The sequence below is a fragment of the Endocarpon pusillum genome, assembly GCF_000464535.1.
Source record: "Endocarpon pusillum Z07020 unplaced genomic scaffold C713953, whole genome shotgun sequence".
Classification (NCBI taxonomy): domain Eukaryota; kingdom Fungi; phylum Ascomycota; class Eurotiomycetes; order Verrucariales; family Verrucariaceae; genus Endocarpon; species Endocarpon pusillum.
The window spans coordinates 6,006-26,977 of NW_006913561.1; the positions used below are offsets into that span (position 1 = coordinate 6,006).

Genomic DNA, 20,972 nt, shown 5'->3' on the forward strand with positions numbered 1-20,972 from the left:
GTATGTTTTCTTGAAATAGGGTCCCAATTCAAGGGATCCCATGAATGGGTCCCAAATCCGGAACCTTACGAACTCCGTCAAATATAATATAGCAGAATTGGCCCTTCACTAAGGGGTCCATTTTGGGGATCTTTAGAGGGCCCAGATTTGACACCTTCAGCTGACTATTTAACCTAGCCCTTCCCTCTATAACGATTCTACCGTATCAACTCGGACGTGAAACGTTGCGACCGCCCACATTGGCTTAGCCTTTGTGCTCAAAGCAGCGAGGCCTACTTCCTGAAATCAGACAGGCTTCAAAAGATTAGCACTCAAACTCCTAATCCTGACATCCAAAGACCTTGTTTATTTGTACTAACAGGAAATGCAGCAAAATCGCTCGCACTATGAGAAGCATTCGGCGTCAAGCGAACCTGACGATTTACAGTCAAACGCAACACAAGCGAAATACCCCTACATATAGATACTTTAATATATTTCATGAAAGACCTGTTCTTGTTGTTGACGGCGAATTTCTAGCAAAAGTTTAAAAAGAAAAAAGTTCTAGTGATAAATGCCCCTAGACTCGTACACCAATCTTAACCTCTCCAAACTTCATTTCCACTAACTTAGCCTGAGTAGACCCTGAGCATCCACCAAGTTCTTCCCCACGGGGAATAGATTCTGGCTCCTCTCTTAATTCGCAGAGCCTAGTTTTATGTCTTGTAGGCCATTTCTGACCTGTTTGTTTTGAATTCCTTTTGAGATCAAGCAAAATTGCTTTAAATTGGTTCTTTCTTCTATTCTTTCATTACTTCAGCAGATACCCCTCCTTTTGGCTCTTTAAACCTTGATTTTGTCGGTAAAAACGCCGATTGTCGCAAAAGAATACGAAAAACGTTACAACTCCGCCAATTTCACGACTATGAAGACCAAAATTTCAGGGATGATAGAGCCAAAAATCTTGGTCAGAATTCTATCTTAAGACCTCCAACAGCAGGCCTCTTAAATGCCCAGATACGCCGCATAAATACTATATTAATATAGGGGAGATTTTTCCCATCACTCTTGGGTAGCTAGAAGAACTGGAAGGACAGAACAACGATAGATCATACAGCAGCACCCGGATTCACCTTGCCCTTCAAGTTTTGCCACCTTGGTGTGAAAGCTAGGAAGAAGGCAACGCCAGCACACGCAATTCCAATCGCGAAAGTCATCTTCAATCCAGCCAAGTAGGCAATTATGATGCCATCAAGCTCCTCGGCATTGAAGTAATCGTTCAGCTCTGTGGCACCGGTAGCGAGGACCAGTCCCGGATCTACGGTGGGCGCTGTAATGACAACGCGGGCCAGCAGTCTGTTGGCAAATGCTGCTTGTGCGGCCGAGATGAAGAAGGCACCACCAATGGTCTGGAAAAAAAGGGTTTGCGCAGTGATGGACGAGAGATCAGAAGGGCTGACGAGAGCCTGGTTGACAATAACTGGTATCTGGAAGATGAGGCCAAGACCAATACCAACGAAGGCTTGATATCCAATCCATTTGTCTGAGCCAGTGTCTCGTTCGAGGGTGTAGATAAGACCTGCACCGATAGTCGAGATGGCTGAGCCGACAATCATGAGAGGAATGTAATGGCCAAAGACTGTTATCAGGACACCAGAGACGGCAGTGAAGAGGGAGACACCCAGGACAAGAGGTAGGTTGTTGATGCCTGATCTTGCGGCAGAAGCGCCTCGAGTTGATTGAAAGTAGATGGGCAGATAGTATATCACGATGAAGAAGAGGCCCGACGCCAAGCAGACGAAGGCTGATTGTGCGGCGATGGTACGATCCTTGAGAAAGCGGGCCTGGATGAGTGCACGGTCACCGCTGTACCACTCGATGCCAACGAAGGCAATGACCAGGACACCAAAGACGACGAGGGTGGCAACGACGGGGCCGGACGACCATCCCTTCGAAGTACCGCCCCATTGCATGGCAAGAAGGTAGCAAACTACAGCAGCCATGATGGTCAAAGAGCCTGGGAGATCCATCTGGAGCAACTTTTCTTTGAGGCTAGCTTTCTGAGGCCGCGCAGCCGGTGGTGCTGTGAAAAACAGGGCTATGACGGCAGCGGAAACACCACCGATGGGAAGGTTGATGTAGAAACACCATCTCCAGCTCAATTTGTCAGTGAAGACTCCACCCAGCAGTGGTCCGACGACACTGGCAAGGCCATAGACGGCCCCAAGAAGGCCAATATAAGTTGCTCTCTGCTTCTCAGAAGCACTGAAGGCGATGATGGTATAGCTGTTGAACTGTGAGCAAGCAGAATGAAGCACATTCGAGCTGAAAACCTTACCTTCCACTAGCTATGCCTGCCCCGCCTGCTCCGGCGATGGCTCGCCCAACAATGAGTGTCGTAGAATTGTTGGCCACAGCGCAGATGAGACTGCCCACCTCGAAGACGAAAATGCTGACGAGGAAAGAAAGCTTGAGGGGAAAGTATTTGTATGCTTTGCCCCATGTCGATTGAAATGAAGCGAGGGTCAAGAAAAATGCCGAGCCGTACCAGCCAACCTGATCAAGGGATTGAAATTGATCTGTGATGCGAGGTATGGCGGTAGCCACTATCGTCTGGTTGTACACAGTTTAATCAGTTGCAAGTTTCAATGGGAAGCCACAGCAGAGAACAGATGCATATAAACTGAGCTTTTAAGACAAGACTTACCATATCAATGGCCATCAGGAAGATGGTCAATACGAGTGCGACCACAATCATAGCGAGCCGGAGGCCAGTTGGGTAATCAGAAGTAGCAATACGTGATAATTGGTGTGACAACTGTCTCGAAACCTGTTGTGATAGGGAGTTGCCATCATGTTGCTTGGCAGATGCTGAGTCCTTCTCTGCGTCTGAAGCTGTAGAACTGTGGGAAGAGTCGTGCGACGAGAGGTCCTTCTCTACCTCCGAAGGTGCAGGATATTCCAGAGCTGGAGCGTGAGTAGATTCCATATTGGCGTAAGGGGGATTGAACTCTTTGATACAAATGATGAATTACGCAGCTTTTGTATTGGGAACGCTGAAATGATTCGATGAGATATGTGAAGTAGAAATAGAGAGAAGCAAAGGATCATTATATAGCGGCTAAATGAAATCCTGTACCCCCATTGAAACGCATGTCTAATCTGGGTAAAGGCATGGGTCCGAAGGTCCGATAAGAAAGCTGAACTGCTACCGTGTCGTTCGTATCGATATTGGAGCGAGCCCACCATGACAGCGAATGAGTCATGATGAATACATATGTCAGTGGCTGCATATTTCTCATCCTCGCAGTACTAAGTATCAGTAGCTGGAACCATAACACTCATGATTAGCACGGCTGGGATTACGGCGGCTTCGCTCGCTCTTGCATGCCACGTTTGGAATGGGTGCACAAGATTCCCCATGATGTTTGCTCGGCCGAAGTGACACAAAGACTAAATAGGACGATTGCGGCTGCAAGCTAACAGCCTCACAGCCGTAACGTTAAGCGGATGCCTTCTCCAGACTCCAGATGATCCTGGCACCTGGGCATCGTGTATCGGGAAATTGAGGGAGGAATTGGCCGGGGCGGACGAAAAGTTCGGAGGAATTTATTTTGGGACTTAAGACTATATTTCAATAATTCTGGCCGAGGAGATGGGATAAGAAACTGGCAGTCAGGACAGTGCTTCTGAGACGCCGGTCTTGACCTTATCTCCGCCCCCGACAACCTCGATCAACAGAGTAACGAGATGAAACCAACCATTACTACCATTACTGCTCGAGTTCTAAACAGCTCATTGGCTCAATCAATGCGCACGGTACATCTACCCTCCGCTCTGCTGTGAGTCGACCGCCTCGAAATACGGCAGCCTGGATTCTTTACCCATTAATGCTGAACAAAAGCCCTTCCTCCGAGCTTTCGTCCATCCTGATCCCCCAGTTTCAAACAGCCTGCCACTATGGGTGCGCACTACAGCGAATCCCCGCCTGGACCTACCCACGACACCTCACATAGCGGGCATGTGCAGGGCCCACCTCGCAAGAAAATGCGAAAGGGTACCAAGAGCTGCCTAGAGTGCAGAAGACGCAAGATCAAATGCACCTTCGAACCTGGAAGTACTGCTGTCTGCAAGGAGTGCTACGCAAGAGGGTCTACTTGCATTGATCAGGAACATGGCGACCTTCAAGCGGTCAATTCAGTCGCTGCAACGGATCAGGCATACAGCCTGCGCGAGAGAGTAACACAGTTAGAAGGCTTGGTTAAGGAAGTCCTTAATCGACTGCCCTATGGCGGCGACAGGAGCTCCTCTGCTAGCTCTTCCGCGGCTGCAGACACTCACAGTGGTAATGCATACCGGGGGTTCATTGTGTCATGACCAGACTGACCTTCCTCCAGCAGCAGTAGTTCTCAAAAGCCTTCGGAATACTTCGACAGTCCCACCAGCAGAAACCCCCCTTCCCTTGCCGAGTGGCCTTCGAGAAGATGCGCCAACCCTCAGCTTGTTCGACAATGCTGTATTCACGCGCAAAGACGACCCTCCGCAGATCTCTCGAGAGCGGTACAACAAAAACAAGGCATTGACGCAAGCTCTAACAGCTATGCTCCCTGGCGCACGTGAGCTGGATATCATCCTGGATGTGTCCAAAAATTGGTGGACTATATGGCGAAAGATGTTTCCAGAAATCACAGATCGTCGTTGTAGCACGATCAAAGAGTCCATATCACATTCACTGCGTTCCGAGAACCCCGCTGAAGTCGCAAAGATGATTCTATGCATTGCCATCAGCATCGATCAATTGCCAAGTGATTGGGATTTCAGCCAACTGCACCTGGATGGATCCCCTCAGGAATTGATGGAACGATACATTGCAACCGTTGACCAGCTCATAACTTCCGACGACGAAATTGCCGGAACCGTCGATGGGATTGAATGTATGTGTTTGCAAGCCAAGTACTATATCAACATTGGACGACCCAGAAGAGCGTGGCTCGTGTCCCGTCGAGCGATCTCCTTCGCCCAACTTCTCGGACTCCACCGGCTGGCATTGATGAAACCCGCTCACCCAGATCTGCAGCACACGCGACAAGTGTCACTCTGGGTACATCTGTTCCAGGGAGATCAGTATCTTGCTTTGACGCTAGGCCTGCCGTTGAATATCCAATCGCAGTTCTGCGATCCTTGCATTCCTGCCCTTGGTCAGCCAACAGAGCATACAGAGGGTGATGCCTTTCTGCTGCGCATCTCTCCCATCGTCGCCAAGATTGCAGACAGAAACCAGAATCCAACACTCGACTTCTCCTTGACGCTTCGACTTGATCAGGAGATGGACGAGCTCGCTCAATCTGTTTCCAAAGACTGGTGGGGGAAGACTGACGCTCCCGCTCCCACACTTGAAGAACACTATGACCGCCTTCACTCACAATTCTACTTCCATTTGGTCCGCAAACTGCTTCATCTTCCTTTCATGCTGAAATCATCAGCAGACAAACGTTACCAATACTCACATACCGCCGCTCTCGATTCCTCCCGCGACATGATCCGATTCTACGACGCCCTTCGAGGGAATGAGACCGTTGGTCCCTTCATCTGCAAACTGGTTGATTTCCAGGCTTTCAGCGCGGCCATGCTCATCCTTCTTAACCTCTATGGGTATTCGTATGGCTCTCAAAAAAATGCAGAACAAGACCAGTCAGACTCCGCTCTGGTGGACACCACCATCGAGCTACTTCGTGGTGCGTCCAAAGAAGCAGGCGGTATAGTCGCTGCGCAGAGTTTGAAAGCTCTGGAAATGATTGCCGAAGCCAGGCATGGCTGCAATGAGGAACATCATGGCCAAACGGTTAAAGTGTCCATCCCCTACTTTGGTACTGTGAGAGTGGGCGCAGGTAAGAACTTCCATATTCCGAAACCAGGCGTCTATCCTCGATCCGCTGCAAGACCGCGACAACAGAACTGCGGTCCAGCACCAGCACCCAGGGCGAAAGCACCCTCAAATGCTGGTCTGCCAACTCCACCCTCAGCAACTGCGTCAACCTCTCCAGTTCCCCCTCCACCGTCCCTTCCCAATGACCCCTCATGCTCGTCTACCACCACATCCCTGTTCCCATCGCCATACACTACAAATAGCCTCTCTTACACCGACGTTTCCTCCCAGCCAGAACCCGCACGCAATCAAAACAACCACGCCAACAACAACTTCGCCGACGACCCGTTCATCAGCTTCGATAGCTACATGGCCGTCCCGCCGATGGGGTTCGGAGGTATGAACATGGATCATTTCCAAACCGGCATGACACCAGGAGTAGAGGCCGGCGGGCCGGAGATGATGAATGGGATGAATAATGGGTTCCCTTGGTTAGGTGCCGGGTTGGATTTGGATGCGGGATGGAATTGGTTCGGGACGGAGGGGGTGGCTTTCGGTAGTACCGGAAACGCTGACCCATGACCATGCCGGCGGGATCTTAATTGTATTCTACATCTTGGAAATGAACCACAGGCAAAGACTGGGCCGTGTACTTGAGTATCGTCTTGGTGGTGAGCGATACGAAGATTTGGGCAAACATACAACCTTCGAGAATTCGCTTTGCTGCCCCCTTCTCGCATCGTCGACGACCTCGGGTAACCAAACGGGGCACGAACAAACCCTCGCCATGAAGAGCAGCTGCACTGGCGCAACGGGTTCAATGCCATCGGCTTGGCATTCTGCATTCCTTAAGTGTCTAACGCACGCGGCGATGCGGGAGAGCTGAGTTAGAGCGCCAGACTGGGATGAGATCGAGGTACATAATACATATATTTATCGGTGGGAACTGGTTCAATAGGTGACCTTTCAAGTTGCATAGCGGGTTTTCAGATCCAGCGAGCTTAATTGGACACGGTCTATGATATCTGCCTCCAAAGGCGTGGATGGGATGGTGGTTCAAGACCCAAGATATCGAAACTAGGGCCGAAGGGGTGGAGGTCTAAGCTTCCTGCAAAATGGTCTCGTCGAGTCTACGAGAATGGTCTCTCCTTGCTTGGTTCTGAGAAGACGTCCATGGGAAGGTTTGAAGAGCTGGGTTGATGACATTTCTCGATTGTGCTGTCTGCTATTCCCATGTCGTGTCCTTGATTGCGATACCTTATCCCATGACTGGCCGAACTCAGCTCACATCCAGTCTTCGAGCCGACATACCTCAAAGCTGCCACTTCTGCTAGCCGAACCCGGCGTCCACTCAACCAATTTCCCGTCCGTCCCCTCCTCCACTTATTCCAAACCAATCAAGCTAACCGCACCTAGTACACGACGTAAACCGATCATCCGTCTTATCATCAAGCGAGCAATACGTATTCGGATTCCCGCCATCCGTACATCTCCACGGACACGCCACATTCTGCTGCGGGCCATACTGCGCACTACAGCTCCCGGCGGCGACACTGAAATTACTCGGCAGATAGCTCGGCTGGAACACGATCCGCGGACTGCTGCACTGCGGCTTGCACCTCTCACAGATGCGGAACGTGCCCCTCGTGTCGCGTGAGTCACAGATGTCGAACGGCACCTGAGCGGCGTTGCAGTTCCAGGCGCATTCGCGGAGGCGGTGGTTCTCGAAGCCGCAGCGCGAGGGCCGCGCGGTTCGCAGCCGCCCGGGTAGTCTTCCGGTTGGTCGGGAATCTCGCATTTCACGCAGATGGAGTGCAGGCTGTTGATTGCGGCGGTGGCGGTGGATTGGGTGAAGCATTGGTCGAGGAGGGAGCCGGAGCTGGTGTAGCATCGGTACGGACAGGCGGATACGCTGGCGGCGTCGTAGCCGCAGGGGTAGAATGGGTTGGTGGTTCCGTTGGGGTAGGAGGGGGGAGGGGTTGGGGTCTGCCGGGTTAGGAGCTCGATGGTCAGAGGGGAGGAGAGGGTGAAGGAGATGAGAGGGGAGAGTAAGAGAGCTGTGGGGAAGAGTGTCTTGGTGAAGAACATCTTGGTGTAGAGGCTTCTATTGTAGGTGAGAGTCTGGTAGGGAGGGGAGTTGAAGACGGGTGAGAATGGATGTGACGGTGGTGTAATAAAAAATTCTTAAAGCACTCAGAGAGATGAGATAGGCAGGTGACACCTTTATGAAGAGGTTGCTCAGCGACACACATCGTGACCCTCCACCAACATCCCCAACACCACCGTTACTACCACTGCTGAATGCGAGCTCTAGGACCAATCCTGGACCCGGAAAGTCGATATATATTGGTAGCCTCTCTGCATCTCCTTCCCCGCATCCGGTGTAGTCACTCCAATCTAGCGGATCCCGAACGCGGGCTGACTCGCCATGTTTCACCCTGGTAGCCGAACATGCATCCACGTGGCTAGATCGAGAGACCTTTTCTGTCAACGTCGGGTATTTGCATGTTTTGCTACGGTGTGTGACCAGCAACCGGATCGGGAAGCTGGGTGGCCAGAATAGCAGCGGGTGCGTGTGCTTCCGCTTACTAACCCAGACTAAAACTTCCCTTTCTGAGGTCGATTAGAGCAGGAGCTCGGTATTGGTGGCGATATTAAGAGGGCTCCTTACCTTACACAGTACGTCTAGTATTGCTATCTCAGGCTACGCAGTGGGTGATACGGGCTGTTGGGATTGGAGTTCTCTCTTACCCTTCTTCCTATGCCAGGGGATGGCAGGACGAAGGCCCGAGCTCGTTCTGTCCGACATCACAGACCTACAGGTTGCATGCTGCGGATGTAAGATACGAGACGTTGGATGTTGTGTCACGAACAGCGACTTCGCCGACAGCTTGGTAGCTGGGAGCTTTTGATCCCCGGTCGCTCTGCAGGGACGGTTTTCTAAGTGCTTCGGCCTTGGCAGCTTAAGCATTGGTCTCTGCAGTACTAATCAGCCATTCTAACGCTAGATACCTAAAGCCCTCTAAATCCTCAACAGCGAAGGTGAAGTCTTCTGAGCATTATTCGGCTGCCGATTGTAACAGATGTATGTACCGGCATACCTCAATTCTAACAGATCCGGCTTATCTTGACAGTCAATATTGAATTGGGGTACGTGAGTGAACTACACGATTTGTGATCGTAGTCGAGGGTTCTAATATGATGTCCACAAGCGTATGGGAACCTTCGCGGGTCCGAATGAGGACGGCACAGAGATATCACTTTGATGTAAGTCGTACTGTGAACGTAGCGGTAGAAGAGAGTCCTCCAGCCATTCTACAGGAATAGTGCAGATTTGTACGCAGATTTCCTGCATTGGGTGAATGATGCTAAGTCGATACTAACTTAGCTTTGCAGTAATTGATTGTCAATATGCAGCACCGATGACAATGAGTCATGTAGCGGTTGAAATACTTGAAATCTTCTCGTGCTAACGAGTAGCGGAAGACAAGAGTATCGAATTGTGATGTGAGGAAGGAGGAAGGAGGAAGGAAGAAGGCAGAAAGGTAGAATTACCCCTCCCTTTGCATGTGCCAAGATGCTGTTAATGGACTAGCGCTGGTTTGTGACCCAATCAATCTTACTACCTCCACATAAGCCTGACATGGCACACCAGCACGTAGCAAGTTTTATATTCTTGTCTTGATCTTCCTGAGCTTAAATATCTGCAGCTCTCTACAAGTCCTGGGCTCTATCTTGATACCGTCATTAATTTATCCACCCTCTTTGGCCCTCACGACAACTTCACTAAGGCAGAATGGCAGCTAATCTCGACCTCATCACTTCTCCAACCATTCCACCACATCTCGTGGCCAAAGCTGATCAATCAACGACGTCTTCGGCCTTGAGTTCCGCCATTGCTTTTCTCTAACCCACTACGCCGGCTCCCTTCGCTGCTATTCGCGCCTTATTTGACCATCTCTGCATTAACCCTTCCTCCGCACGCGCCCTCAACGACATCTATCCCACGCGTGGCATCTTCAAGACCGCCGCTTTGGACAATCCTACGGCCGACCAAAAACTTACAATCGATCTTTCTCCAGCCCGTGCTCGTCTGATCCCTGGCGAGCTTCGTGCGTCTCTCTCTGCCCATGGACTCGAGGAGATACTCTCATTTTTCTCCACCATTGTTGCGGCTCATGTCCCTATCATCCTCTCAGCCTTGAGCGAGATTGCCGTGGCTGACCTCACCTCCCTGCACAAGTCTCAAAATTTCAATTTTCGACTATGTGACTACACCTCTGTCACAGCTGCTCCCCTGAGCGACAATGGCTGCGGCGCCCACACAGACTACGGTACCTTCTCAATTATCTTCCAAGATGGCCACGCGGGTCTCGAGGCAGAAGATGAAGCCACTCCAGGACGGTGGATTGCTCTACCCGGTGACGCCACGATCGTGCTGTGCGGCTGGTGTGCTTTAATCCTTAGCGGTGGGCGAGTCCGTGCGGCGAGACATCGTGTACGTCATATGGCCGGTGTGCGCAGACTGTCAGCGGTGTTGTTTGTTGCCCCGGACGTGGATGTGGTGCTGAAGCCGTTGAAGTCCGATGAAGGGTCGAAGGCTTTTTCAGAAAAGATAACTAGCGGTGACGTGAATGTCGGATGGTTCAAGGAAGTAATGGGGAAGCGGTGGCGCTGGCGGGAGGGAAATGAGATGCTGGGCGACGGAGAAAGTAACGAGATCGGCCAGGATGAGGATGTTGAAAGATTGGTTGGGGGCTAGATTGAAGCAATGACCAGGGGGCTGGGTACGTGCTCGGTCCTCTTGGTACCAAGCCATAATTCATTAGTGGATGACCGCTACATGGTTTGCGAGTGTACCATAGTGATGAAGCCTTCAATGCTGCATTTGGAATTTCACTGTTCGCAAATAGACGTAGGTCTTCTCCATGCTCACTTTGACTCTCGAGAAGCTCAGGAAGCGCCGGATCAGTCCTCAGACCACATTACCCAAGGCCTATCTCGTGCCCGGCAGCTCCGACTTGAGAGGTCTTGCTTGGGTTTCGAGTAACACTAAGGCTCAGGAGGGAAACGGAGGTTGATGGTTGCTAAAGGAGGCACACCTCGAAAGGATACACATCATGGAGACAAGGTAGAAGGGTAATGCACGAAAGATTGGATAGCGTAGCCGCTCGTAGCATACCGTTCCACACCAAGGAGCGTAGATTGGATGTGTAATTCCACAACACTTCCACAGCTCCCAGCGCATTTCTTTGGTCACCGTCCTCTGTTCACGTTTCCTAGGCGTATATCAGCCTCACCAGAGAGCGAATACTTGCTGTAGTAGTGACATTTGATTTCTACCCCGAAGGCGTTTTCATCTCCCGCCCACATCTTCGATTTGCCGTCGGCTTTCCAATCCGTGAACACATGACCACGGCTCTCCATCTCCTTGACTACCGCTGCTTCCAGGTATGGATCATCGCTGCTGGCAATATCTTTCAACAGCGCCAGATCACCAGTGTCCCCGACTGCTGAAACCTCTGTCCTGCATAGAGTTTTTTGACTGTCTTGAATGGATGGGAATAAATCCACTAGTTTGTCAACAAATCCAGTGACTTCCGCAATCAATGTGTCGAATCTCTTCTTCTCGTATAGTGCCCAAGTTGTTTTTTTGAGTAGGTTGGTGCTACGTTGACGTTTGATTGCAAGCTCGCGCATTGTGAGATGCAGTCGCTGGAGCTCAGGGTCCAGATCAGACTGCGGATCATAAGTCAATAAGTCTTCAGACTGCTTTGCCAGCTCTATGGTGCGATTTTTGAATATCTCCGAAAGATGCTCGGCATCTTCGAAGTAGTCTTTGATCTGTTCGAGAAGATCTTTTCACAAGGTTGAATTCTTGTTTTGAGATACGACTCTGTTGTTGTAGCTCAGTCCCGATTCCCATAGACGCTCCCCAGCGAGCCATGCGTGCTTTTGCAGCATCTGACCTGAGCAGACACTTTCCATAGTCCTGCCCAGATTTCCGACCCAGCTGAATATACTCGAAAAAGTCGACGCAAGCAGTGCAGACACCTGCGAGACTGCGACGCTGACAGCCAAACCCGCAGTCTCCATTGTGGGTAGTACGAGAGGATTGGGCAGATACCCGCACTACTAAAAGGCAAGATTGTACTACGTACGCGCCGAGTGAGTGTGCTTGAAGAGGTATAGGCTTTGGGCCCCAAGCAGGCGGGATGGTGGTTGGCACCAGTCCGCAAGGCTGCGCCGCTTCGTCGAGAACTGCACAGGTACTCCGTACCCCATCCCCCATTCACTTATTATATCCAACAATGCGCCAACGACAAGGCTACTCCAAACGCGTCACTAGTCGTGTCCATCTCATTTATGGAGCTCCAAGATCGTATTCCTTCAGATTCTGATGGCTCATTGACTGTTGTGGTGAGAGTATGGTCGGAGCAGCGACCTGCTTTCTCTGCTCTGCCAAATTTCACCGTCAGAGATCCTCACCGATTTCCCTGAAAAGAGCCACGTGGACACAATCAGCTTCATGATGGGATCAACATCAACCAGAGGACCTGCAGCTCAACAATTCCGCGTGGACGGATATGCTCAGGTGTAGAACTACTATGCTAGTGAGTAAAATTCGTCGTTCTACTCTGGCGGCATATTACTACGAGATAGCTTATGTTTGATTCAATAGACTCTGCTCCTCCCGTTGCCCGCTTCCACAACAAGGACTATGAGATTCCACGCGATCCTAGTCCGCTCTTCAGGGACAAAAAGAAATCTGTGAGGGACTACAGACCAAGTGCCTACCGCCTAGCCCAGATCCACAGAAACGATAAAAGAGATAGGTTATCTACGGACTAGGCGTGTCGGGCAAGACGCAAATATGCCTGAAGTTCGCAGAGGATAATCGCGAAAAATGAGACCAACTTCAGGGCTCTGCTTGGTCAATGTCCGTACTGACCAACTTCCTGATTCTGGGCCATATTCTGGAATGATGCAAACAGTTCATGCAGATATCAAACGCGGCTTTTCAAACATTGCTTAAGTGTGTGGACTTGAAAGGGGCGTAGATGTCGTTCGAAGATGGCTCTCAAACCTTTCGGAATCGGGCTCTTAATAATGCAGATGATCCTAAGCTGGACATATCCCCATACTTTCCATGTGGAAATCGAGGAACGATTATTATGACAATACGGAATCCCGAATGGAGAATTTACGTGACAGCTGGGTCATACGAGGTCGATCAGATGCAGACGCAAGAAGCTGTTACGCTGCTGCTGGCGACGACTGGTAACACTCATCTACCAACAAAGCCGACCGAAGAGACTGCGATAAAAGTCGTCTTAACCCTAGGATGTCTAGCCTTAGCTATCGTTCAGGCTGGTGCGTTGACCCGACAAGGTCTTTGCAGGTTGGAAGAATTTTGAGACATATTCTCCCGTCGCCGAAAAGAACTCATGACTGAGAGAGCGGTGCAGGGTAGTGGGACTATTATATACAGTATACACCATATGGGAATTAGCACTTCTAATGATCGAGAATATGCAAGATGAGGTAGGGCGTGCCGCGCTTGAACTATCACAGCTTTCTACGTTAGGATGGAATTTCGGAAGAGATTTTTCACAGGGGTTGGCAAGCCTGGAAGCGATTTTCTCCAGAAGATGCACGTTTAGAAAGGCTCCTACGATATCGACCTGCCAGACTCCTTCGGATCGAAGTAAAGGAATGGGACCCTCGTTTCTTCCGAAAAGCCGTGCGGACTCTGTCGTCATATTCCCTGATTAGTCGTGATAAATATGATCTCATTTTAATCCCTCCGCTCATACATACGTGGGCTCGAGACCGTATGTGCTACTCGGAAATGGGAAAAATCTGGACAACAACAGTTCTAACAATGGCAATGCTCATTCCGGCGGACACCCAAAATAAGGAGTATCGTTACCGAAGATCGCTTATACCACATATGGATGCCTGCTTTGCATTACATGAAAATGGGATCTTTCATCTCTGCAAAGTGGATCCTGGACTAGCAAATCTCTGTTCAGCCTATGCAAGGGTTTCCTGCGCCATCTACAGCGAGCACGGCCAGCCAGGAAAGGCGCCAAGACTAATAGAGAAAGTGGTGGACATGCAAAAGCAAACTTTTGGTGGAGAGAACTCCTTAACACTTGAGTCGTTAGGATATCTCGCACGCAGTTATAGTCGGGTAGATCGAGAGGTAGAGGCATTGCAATTGAGGAAAAGGCTTCTAGAGATGTCAAAGCATACGCTGGGTGAGAAGGATCCTGTCACCCTCACCTCGATGGCCAATCTCGCCTCCAGCTACTCGTCGTTAAATCAACATGAGGAGCAGCTGCGGCTCATGGAAGTAGTGGTAGAAACGGCGAAACGGACACTAGCTGAGGAGCATGTTTTTACTTTTAACATGACACTTTCTCTTGCGCTTATATATTGCATGTCAGGTCGATATAGAGAGGCGTGGATCCAGTAAAAAGGGTACTAGAAACCAGCAAGCAGCTACTGGGTGAAGATACAGCCCATGCCGCAGAGGCTCTTCAGGCGTTAAAGAAAAGTGAGATGATAATGCGCCAGCTAGAAAAAAAAGTGAAAGAGCAAAAAGTGCTCGCCTCGGCATCCGAACAGCGTAAGGAGGATTACGAAGAGGAAAGGCTTTTCTCAGCACCGAACGGTTTGAGAAGCCACACTCGAGATTATCTCAACTGTGGCAGAACTTCACAGGCAGCTCGCATATCAGGGGACGCGCAGAAGAGACATCACTTAATCAGTGATCGTAGCTCAAACGCCGGGCTATAATGAAAGGGTGTCCTCCCTGGCACTTCTGCATGCTGGATTCAATTTCCTTACGTTCATCGAGGAAGCTGGGTCAGGCCCGCAAGCTTGAACTGGAAGGTGCACAAGATGCATATGCTACGTCACACGCAAACGATATGCGGAATAATAGAGATGGGTAGGCCATGTGATCAAAGCCCACAATCGACACTGAACCGGGCACCCCAGGCGGAACGCACCATTCCCAGTGCAGAGCTCTTCAACTCCGCCAAGATGACAACAGCGAAGCTGTCGATAAAGAGGTTAGCGTTTCTTTGTCTCTCCGCTAGATCACCCCTGGCGTACCCAGCCAGACTGTTTCGGAAAGTTTTCTGGAATTCCACCACTAAAACAACAAGAAGAACGTGTTATCAGATTGGGGCCTCTGCAACCCTCTTGCTCCCGCAGACATCACTCATAGTGACCGCCGGAATTTGAGGTCGATGGACGACGCCGGAAAGAGACGTTCTCGCTCAGTGATGAGGGTCATGAAGAAAAGTCTGTTTGCCTTATGAGGAGCTTCTTCCGCTCTTCCTCAGCTCTTCCCCAGAATCGGGATATGCTTGGTCACTACCGCGTACCCAGCATGATATCGAGGAAAGGATGCCGCTTTATTGTGATGTTAACATGCAGTAGCCTCGTCTCTGTCGATCAAGATCTTCTGCTTGTTTGTCATCTAGCAGCAAAGCATGCACAATGGGGGCCTGGTATAAATGCTCTTTGCCAAACTCGGCTAATATCGGCTAAAAGGCTTGAACGTAGCCTATCCCTGCATGGGTGACTGACTAAGCATCTACAATTGAGCTTGACCAATCACAGTGCAGTATGCTTTACTGCCTGCGCCACACAAAATCCAACTGCCCTGTTGACAAGAGACTCCAGGCGACGGAACAGGTTGCAGAACTGGAAAATTCAACACACGTTGGCCTCTTTGGCCCAGTGTCTTCAATCCAGGCTATTACCACCATACTTACGAGGAGAAAGGTCGCTAAAGGGGAGCTGAGCACGAAAGGCTTCTCGAAATGCCTAACTAGTCCTAGAGCTCTTCGCGCAGGGCGACGTCATTGGTTGGGCTTTGGGTTAACATTGACCAATCCTTGTTGAAATCCTCGATCTCGTTCTCCCGACACGTGTCTTGAACTCAAAAGAAGGCGGTTTCGTGATGTACAGACTGGATTGTGTCAGACCACACTACTGGGCTTTTCGATAATCCTGGAGGTTACGAGAAATGCATGTCCGTCTTAAGGATGCGGGAGGAATTCCCCGACAGCTAGCCCAAAGGGGTCAACATCTAATAGAAGAGCTAATCATTGCCTCGTCGACTTGACTTTTTGTAGGAGATCGTCCTTCTCCTGTGGAAGACTCCGTAGCATGCTTGCAAGCAGGACAAAGAAAACCCCCGGCAGATGATCTGGCCTCCTCATCTTCTTTCTCCACGGCTTCATCGCCCTCCGCCTGAAGCCCATTGTGTGGCTCTGCGATCTGAATGTCTTTCTTTGTATATTTCTCCGCGGTTCGGCAGAAGGAGGGCCACATTTTGTCACCAGCTGCAGCCCCTGGGTAAAGGACTGTCAGGCTGTATGTGCGCCTATTCGCCTTTTTTTTCCCACGTTTAATCCCTGCTATTCGCCTGCGTGTGTTTGGTCAATTTCCAGTGCAAAATTCAGAGCAAGTTCTGCAGCGAGACGTGTTTCTACGCTCTCAACTCCTTAACAGACAGACCACGTGCTTTTCTTCTCTATCTCGTAAGGCTGCTCATGTGGGGTGGGGTTGGATAGATTGGCTTCCCTTACTGTTACACAACGTCAGACGCTTCATACTCAAATTAAATCAACTAATTTGTTCATTTATGACACTTCAACAAGCAGATAAGACAGCGAGTTTTCTCCATCGTCACGTGTTCTCTCTGTAGCCTGGCTCTTGTTGCCGCTGTCGTCATAATTTCAACAGATGTCCAAGGTCTGGACATTTCTTCTTCGGCCGTTGCACCTCCATTCTGATGGCCACAAGAGCATTAGTAGTAGTACTTAGTACTCGCGATCGCCAAGTCTTGGCTGTCAGAATCATCTTTTGAGAAAGATAAGCAAAGCGGTCTTCTAATTCGTTGCATTTGTAGGGTCGATGATTGAAATAATTGCCAACTATCTTTCACAACTCTCACTGTTGTAAATCGGAGGCGGTAATGTCAACATAATGTGGCTTGTTTGTAGCTATGGTAGTCTACGGAGTAAATACGCGCCAGTAGATAAGAGTTCAGCCCCAAAGCGCCACAAGTAGACAACCTTCAATTGGCTTTTCGCTGCGTTGAGCGCTAGTACCTAAGCTAAAATTCCAAGACACCTATCACCCCTTGCCAAAAATGTGTCAATGTACAGTGGTCAAAATTGCGTGCTCAGGTCAATATATGTCACCATGTTGCCTAGGCACTCTAGACTTGGCTGTACAGTAATTTGGTGAAGTGGGCGACACTGTGAAGGTTATAATGGAAGCCAGCTATCCGGATTTCCCTTCTGGCGGGACTTCCTCAATCGGAACCGCAACCATCAGTCAGCAACCATGTCAACTTTCAAGATCAAATCCACGAATCCGGACGAATACCCCCTCCCCAGGGATGATGAGGAGGGTCTTACCCTGCAGCGTGACTGGACGGAGGATGAGGAGGTCAAGGCGAAGCGGAAGTGAGTGTGCATGTATTAGCAGGTTTCAGGGGACCATGGACCAACACAGATCCACTATACAGGTTGGATCTCATCATCATGCCGCTCCTCACTCTCGGGTTTTTCTGCTTGCGTAAGTCCATGTGCATGTCCACGTGCACCAGTTTCACAGAACTCATTCGAATTCCTTGCATGACAGAACTTGACCGGGGCAACATCGCCAACGCCATCACGGATCGTTTCATGGAAGATGTCGGCGTCACACAAGACCAATTCAACGTCGGCCAGCAGATGCTTTCACTCGGTATTGTGCTTTTCGAGATCCCTTCCAATATGGTCCTCTACCGAGTCGGCCCAGGAAAGTGGCTCACTCTCCAGCTCTTCCTCTTCGGTACCGTCAGCACCTTCCAAGCTTTCCAAAAGGGTTATGGCCCTTTAATCGCGACCCGATTTCTCCTGGGCATGACCGAGTCGGGTTTCATTCCGGGTGGACTGTGGACCCTCTCAACTTGGTACACACGACGGGAAACCGCAAAGCGAGTCATGATATTCTACTTTGGTAACCAATTCGGTCAAGCTTCTTCCAAGCTACTCGCATATGGTATTCTCCACATGCGTGGTGTCGGAGGCAAGCCCGGGTGGTTCTGGTTGTTCGTCATCATGGGAGTATTCACGGTTTTCAGTGGTTGCATATTGGGACTTTTCCTACCTGACTCGTTCAAAAACCCTCGCAGCACCTTCCTGCCTGGCGTGTGCATGTTCACCGAGAGGGAGCTGCACATCCTCAACAGACGTGTCCTACTCGATGACCCAATGAAAGGCAAGAAGAAGAAACGCATCGGCCGGGGTGCTTTCAAGAAGGCTGTAGGTCGCCGTCAATTATCCACCCCAAATCTCCTGTCCATTGCTGTTGCTATTGCTGTTGCTGACCTCTTCTCTCATTCTAGTTCTCGAACTGGCGTCTATGGGTGCACTTCTTGATCACACTATGCAATAACGGCCCTCAGCGTGCCTTCGACACATATTCCCCATCGATCGTCAACAGCTTTGGTTTCGCTTCCCTGACAAGCAATGCACTCGCTTCTGTTGGTCTCTTCCTGCAGATTCCAACATCTTTCTCGTTCAGTTACGTTTCGGATCATTTGTAAGTCAAAGTTCAAGTTGGATTGAGAACCTGGGAAATACCAGAACTACGCTGATGTTGATGGTTTGCTACAGCAATAAACGGGGAGAGACAGTCATGGCTGGCTTCAGCATGCATCTGCTTGGTTACATCTTCAACCGTATCTTCACCGAGATTAGCCTTCGGGGAGTCCGATACTTTGGAGTGGTCTGGACACAAACCTTTGGGACATTCTCACACCCACTGAACATCGCATGGATGTCGCTCGCCTGCGAGGACTCGGAGGAACGAGCGCTAGCAATGGCCATGTAAGTCTTCGCCTGTCGCTCGCTTGGATTTTTGCTAAGCCGGTTTCCAATACAGGGTGATCATGGGTGCCAACATTGCTGGTATCTACGGTGCACAAATTTTCCGACAGGACGACCGACCACGTTACCGCCGAGGATTCAGCATCAACATCGCCGTGCTCACTGTCGGTCTGTCTTTGGCAGTTGTCAGATACATTGACGATCGGCTGCGTCGTCGTCGTAGTGCCGAGCAGTTACAGGATCAGTCACCGAGCGAGCACAACTCGCCCGACGAGGACGAACTCAAAGCGGCTCGGCCCAGCGCCGATCAACCGCATCCAATTTTGATCGCGGACGACCTTAAGCCTGTTGTAACACATGTGACGAGGTAGAACGGTAGCTGTGGTGGCAGCTGAGAGATGCGGCTCATCGAGTTGTTATTCATTCCCTTCTCCCATTCGACTCGGCTTATGTGTGAGATGGTGCATCAAATCTACATATCCGTTGTATTTCCGGTCGATTTTGTGATTGACTGAGGCATGGTGATCAGTGGTAATCAACCATCCATCTTGTATTCATCCGTTTGAAAGAAAGAATTGTGGCGCCAAGATTTGTCCTCCATGAGTGGAGTTAGAGCCAATCAACTAGCCAAACAGGGTGTAGTATTTTCCCCCCTCTCTTCTGGGGATAATGTACACTTATACACCTTGCACAATGGAAAGGTCATACCCGTGATGTGCAGAAAAATGTGTCCATAGTACCCCTAACACCAAAAGTTATCCAGTTCTGACGACCTTCACGGCGTAGCCAGTAGTACCTTTCGAGAGGTCATCCCATAACCTGCGTGGATGTAGCCAACGCTAAGCCTCTCCAGGACATGAGCTCTTACTAATAAAGTTAATATCTTGCAAAGCAGTTGATTGGGAACATAGCCGTGGGCCCAATGGGTGGAGCCCCTGGGGCCGCTATCTCATCATACGGGACATCCTCGGCTTCATTGCTCGGTTCGTGTAGCACAACAGTGAAGTCTTCAGAGCTAGTAGTTGCTAATCGCTCCGCATTTTGGGGGCCATTCGCTGTAGAATCCAGCTTGGATCTGAGTTATTGCGGTGGATCAATATGTATTCTGGTGACTCCAGCTCCTTTGCTCGCTGCTGCGCATTCAAGGAGTGCCAGGCTGGATGTTCTCTAGGCCGTAATCGAGATCATAGGAACACGCAAATAGCAACAATATTACGTTGCAGCCGTAACATGCAATCGAGAAAGCAAAGCGATTCGGCGACCATACTACGTACGTCTGAACAAAGTTGTCGGGCCATAAACTCCGCATTCTACGTCAGGGTGCAGAGGGTGTCCCAACCGAATCCGGGCAGGCGCGTGCCCCAAACTAACGTAGTACTTGCCGCCTTTACGTAGCATTTCGCGGGATGTGCCCTAGTAAGCTCTGATCTACAGTACCCGGTCAAAAGTCTCCGTTGATTTCGCGTTTTTCGCGTTTTTTCGCGTTTTGCACCCACAACCCACCCATTCTATCACCGAATTATGCCCCCACGAAGGCCACTACGCGAAATTCAGTGGTAATAGGCCTCTTCATCATGAGTTAACGCCTATTGAGCGCGCAGAGATAGTAGGCGCAGCCAAATGTGGAGTGAGATTCGCTGAAATTGGTCGCATACTTAATTTCGCGCCCTCAACCGTCCAATATACCTACAAACTATCTGAATAACGCAACCTCCACAAATCGATCTCGCGTGCGGGCAGACCTTCTGTAACGTCCGAAAAAGATAAAAGAGCCATTATACAATATGCTTGTTCCTATCCTAAATCAACTTATGCATAAATATGTCAAGATCTACAGATTCAACTCTCTAACAGTACTATCTGTGATGGATGATGCATTTCCTCTGCCATGGCACAAGAAATGCATGTGCCAGCCACATACTCAGGAGGCAACGCCTATGACTGACTCGCGGCAGCAAGCAAACGGAAGTACAATCTCCTCCAGAGGGAAGCTACCGCTTCTGGCCCTGCAGATACTCCGTCGGATCCTCTGCGCAGGTTAACTAGTAGCACCCCTTGTGTTCGATGGAGGAGTATATAGAGTAGAGCGCTGGCCGCAATGTAGATAGACTCCTCAGCTTACGTTTTAGCAATCTATGGACTATTGACTTGTTCTAGTTTCGAGCCATTGCAGTAAACGAAAGCTCATCACTTACTTGCTATCCTGAGAGACGATATAA

The 20,972-nt window shown here is 50.1% G+C and overlaps 6 protein-coding genes across 6 annotated transcripts; 4 read left to right on the forward strand and 2 right to left on the reverse strand.

Moving 5' to 3' along the window:
• Nucleotides 1-1,088: 1,088 nt before the first annotated feature.
• Nucleotides 1,089-2,968, reverse strand: EPUS_09276 (uncharacterized protein; the record flags this gene model as incomplete). The annotated part of the gene is made up of 3 exons (XM_007788263.1): nt 1,089-2,265; nt 2,318-2,592; nt 2,687-2,968. The coding sequence occupies 3 exons, from the start codon at nt 2,966-2,968 to the stop codon at nt 1,089-1,091; spliced, it is 1,734 nt and encodes a 577-aa protein (XP_007786453.1).
• A 971-nt stretch (nt 2,969-3,939) lies between these two features.
• On the forward strand, nt 3,940-6,427 carry EPUS_09277 (uncharacterized protein; the record flags this gene model as incomplete). Its single annotated transcript, XM_007788264.1, has 2 exons — nt 3,940-4,324; nt 4,377-6,427. The coding sequence occupies 2 exons, from the start codon at nt 3,940-3,942 to the stop codon at nt 6,425-6,427; spliced, it is 2,436 nt and encodes an 811-aa protein (XP_007786454.1).
• Nucleotides 6,428-9,641: 3,214 nt separating this feature from the next.
• Nucleotides 9,642-10,607, forward strand: EPUS_09278 (uncharacterized protein; the record flags this gene model as incomplete). Its single annotated transcript, XM_007788265.1, has 2 exons — nt 9,642-9,732; nt 9,928-10,607. The coding sequence occupies 2 exons, from the start codon at nt 9,642-9,644 to the stop codon at nt 10,605-10,607; spliced, it is 771 nt and encodes a 256-aa protein (XP_007786455.1).
• A 508-nt stretch (nt 10,608-11,115) lies between these two features.
• Nucleotides 11,116-11,941, reverse strand: EPUS_09279 (uncharacterized protein; the record flags this gene model as incomplete). Its single annotated transcript, XM_007788266.1, has 3 exons — nt 11,116-11,124; nt 11,189-11,689; nt 11,741-11,941. The coding sequence occupies 3 exons, from the start codon at nt 11,939-11,941 to the stop codon at nt 11,116-11,118; spliced, it is 711 nt and encodes a 236-aa protein (XP_007786456.1).
• Nucleotides 11,942-13,730: 1,789 nt separating this feature from the next.
• On the forward strand, nt 13,731-14,327 carry EPUS_09280 (uncharacterized protein; the record flags this gene model as incomplete). The annotated part of the gene is made up of 1 exon (XM_007788267.1): nt 13,731-14,327. The coding sequence occupies one exon, from the start codon at nt 13,731-13,733 to the stop codon at nt 14,325-14,327; it is 597 nt and encodes a 198-aa protein (XP_007786457.1).
• Nucleotides 14,328-17,221: 2,894 nt separating this feature from the next.
• Nucleotides 17,222-19,124, forward strand: EPUS_09281 (uncharacterized protein; the record flags this gene model as incomplete). Its single annotated transcript, XM_007788268.1, has 6 exons — nt 17,222-17,343; nt 17,406-17,455; nt 17,522-18,186; nt 18,270-18,466; nt 18,541-18,753; nt 18,809-19,124. The coding sequence occupies 6 exons, from the start codon at nt 17,222-17,224 to the stop codon at nt 19,122-19,124; spliced, it is 1,563 nt and encodes a 520-aa protein (XP_007786458.1).
• Between the last annotated feature and the right edge of the window lie 1,848 nt (nt 19,125-20,972).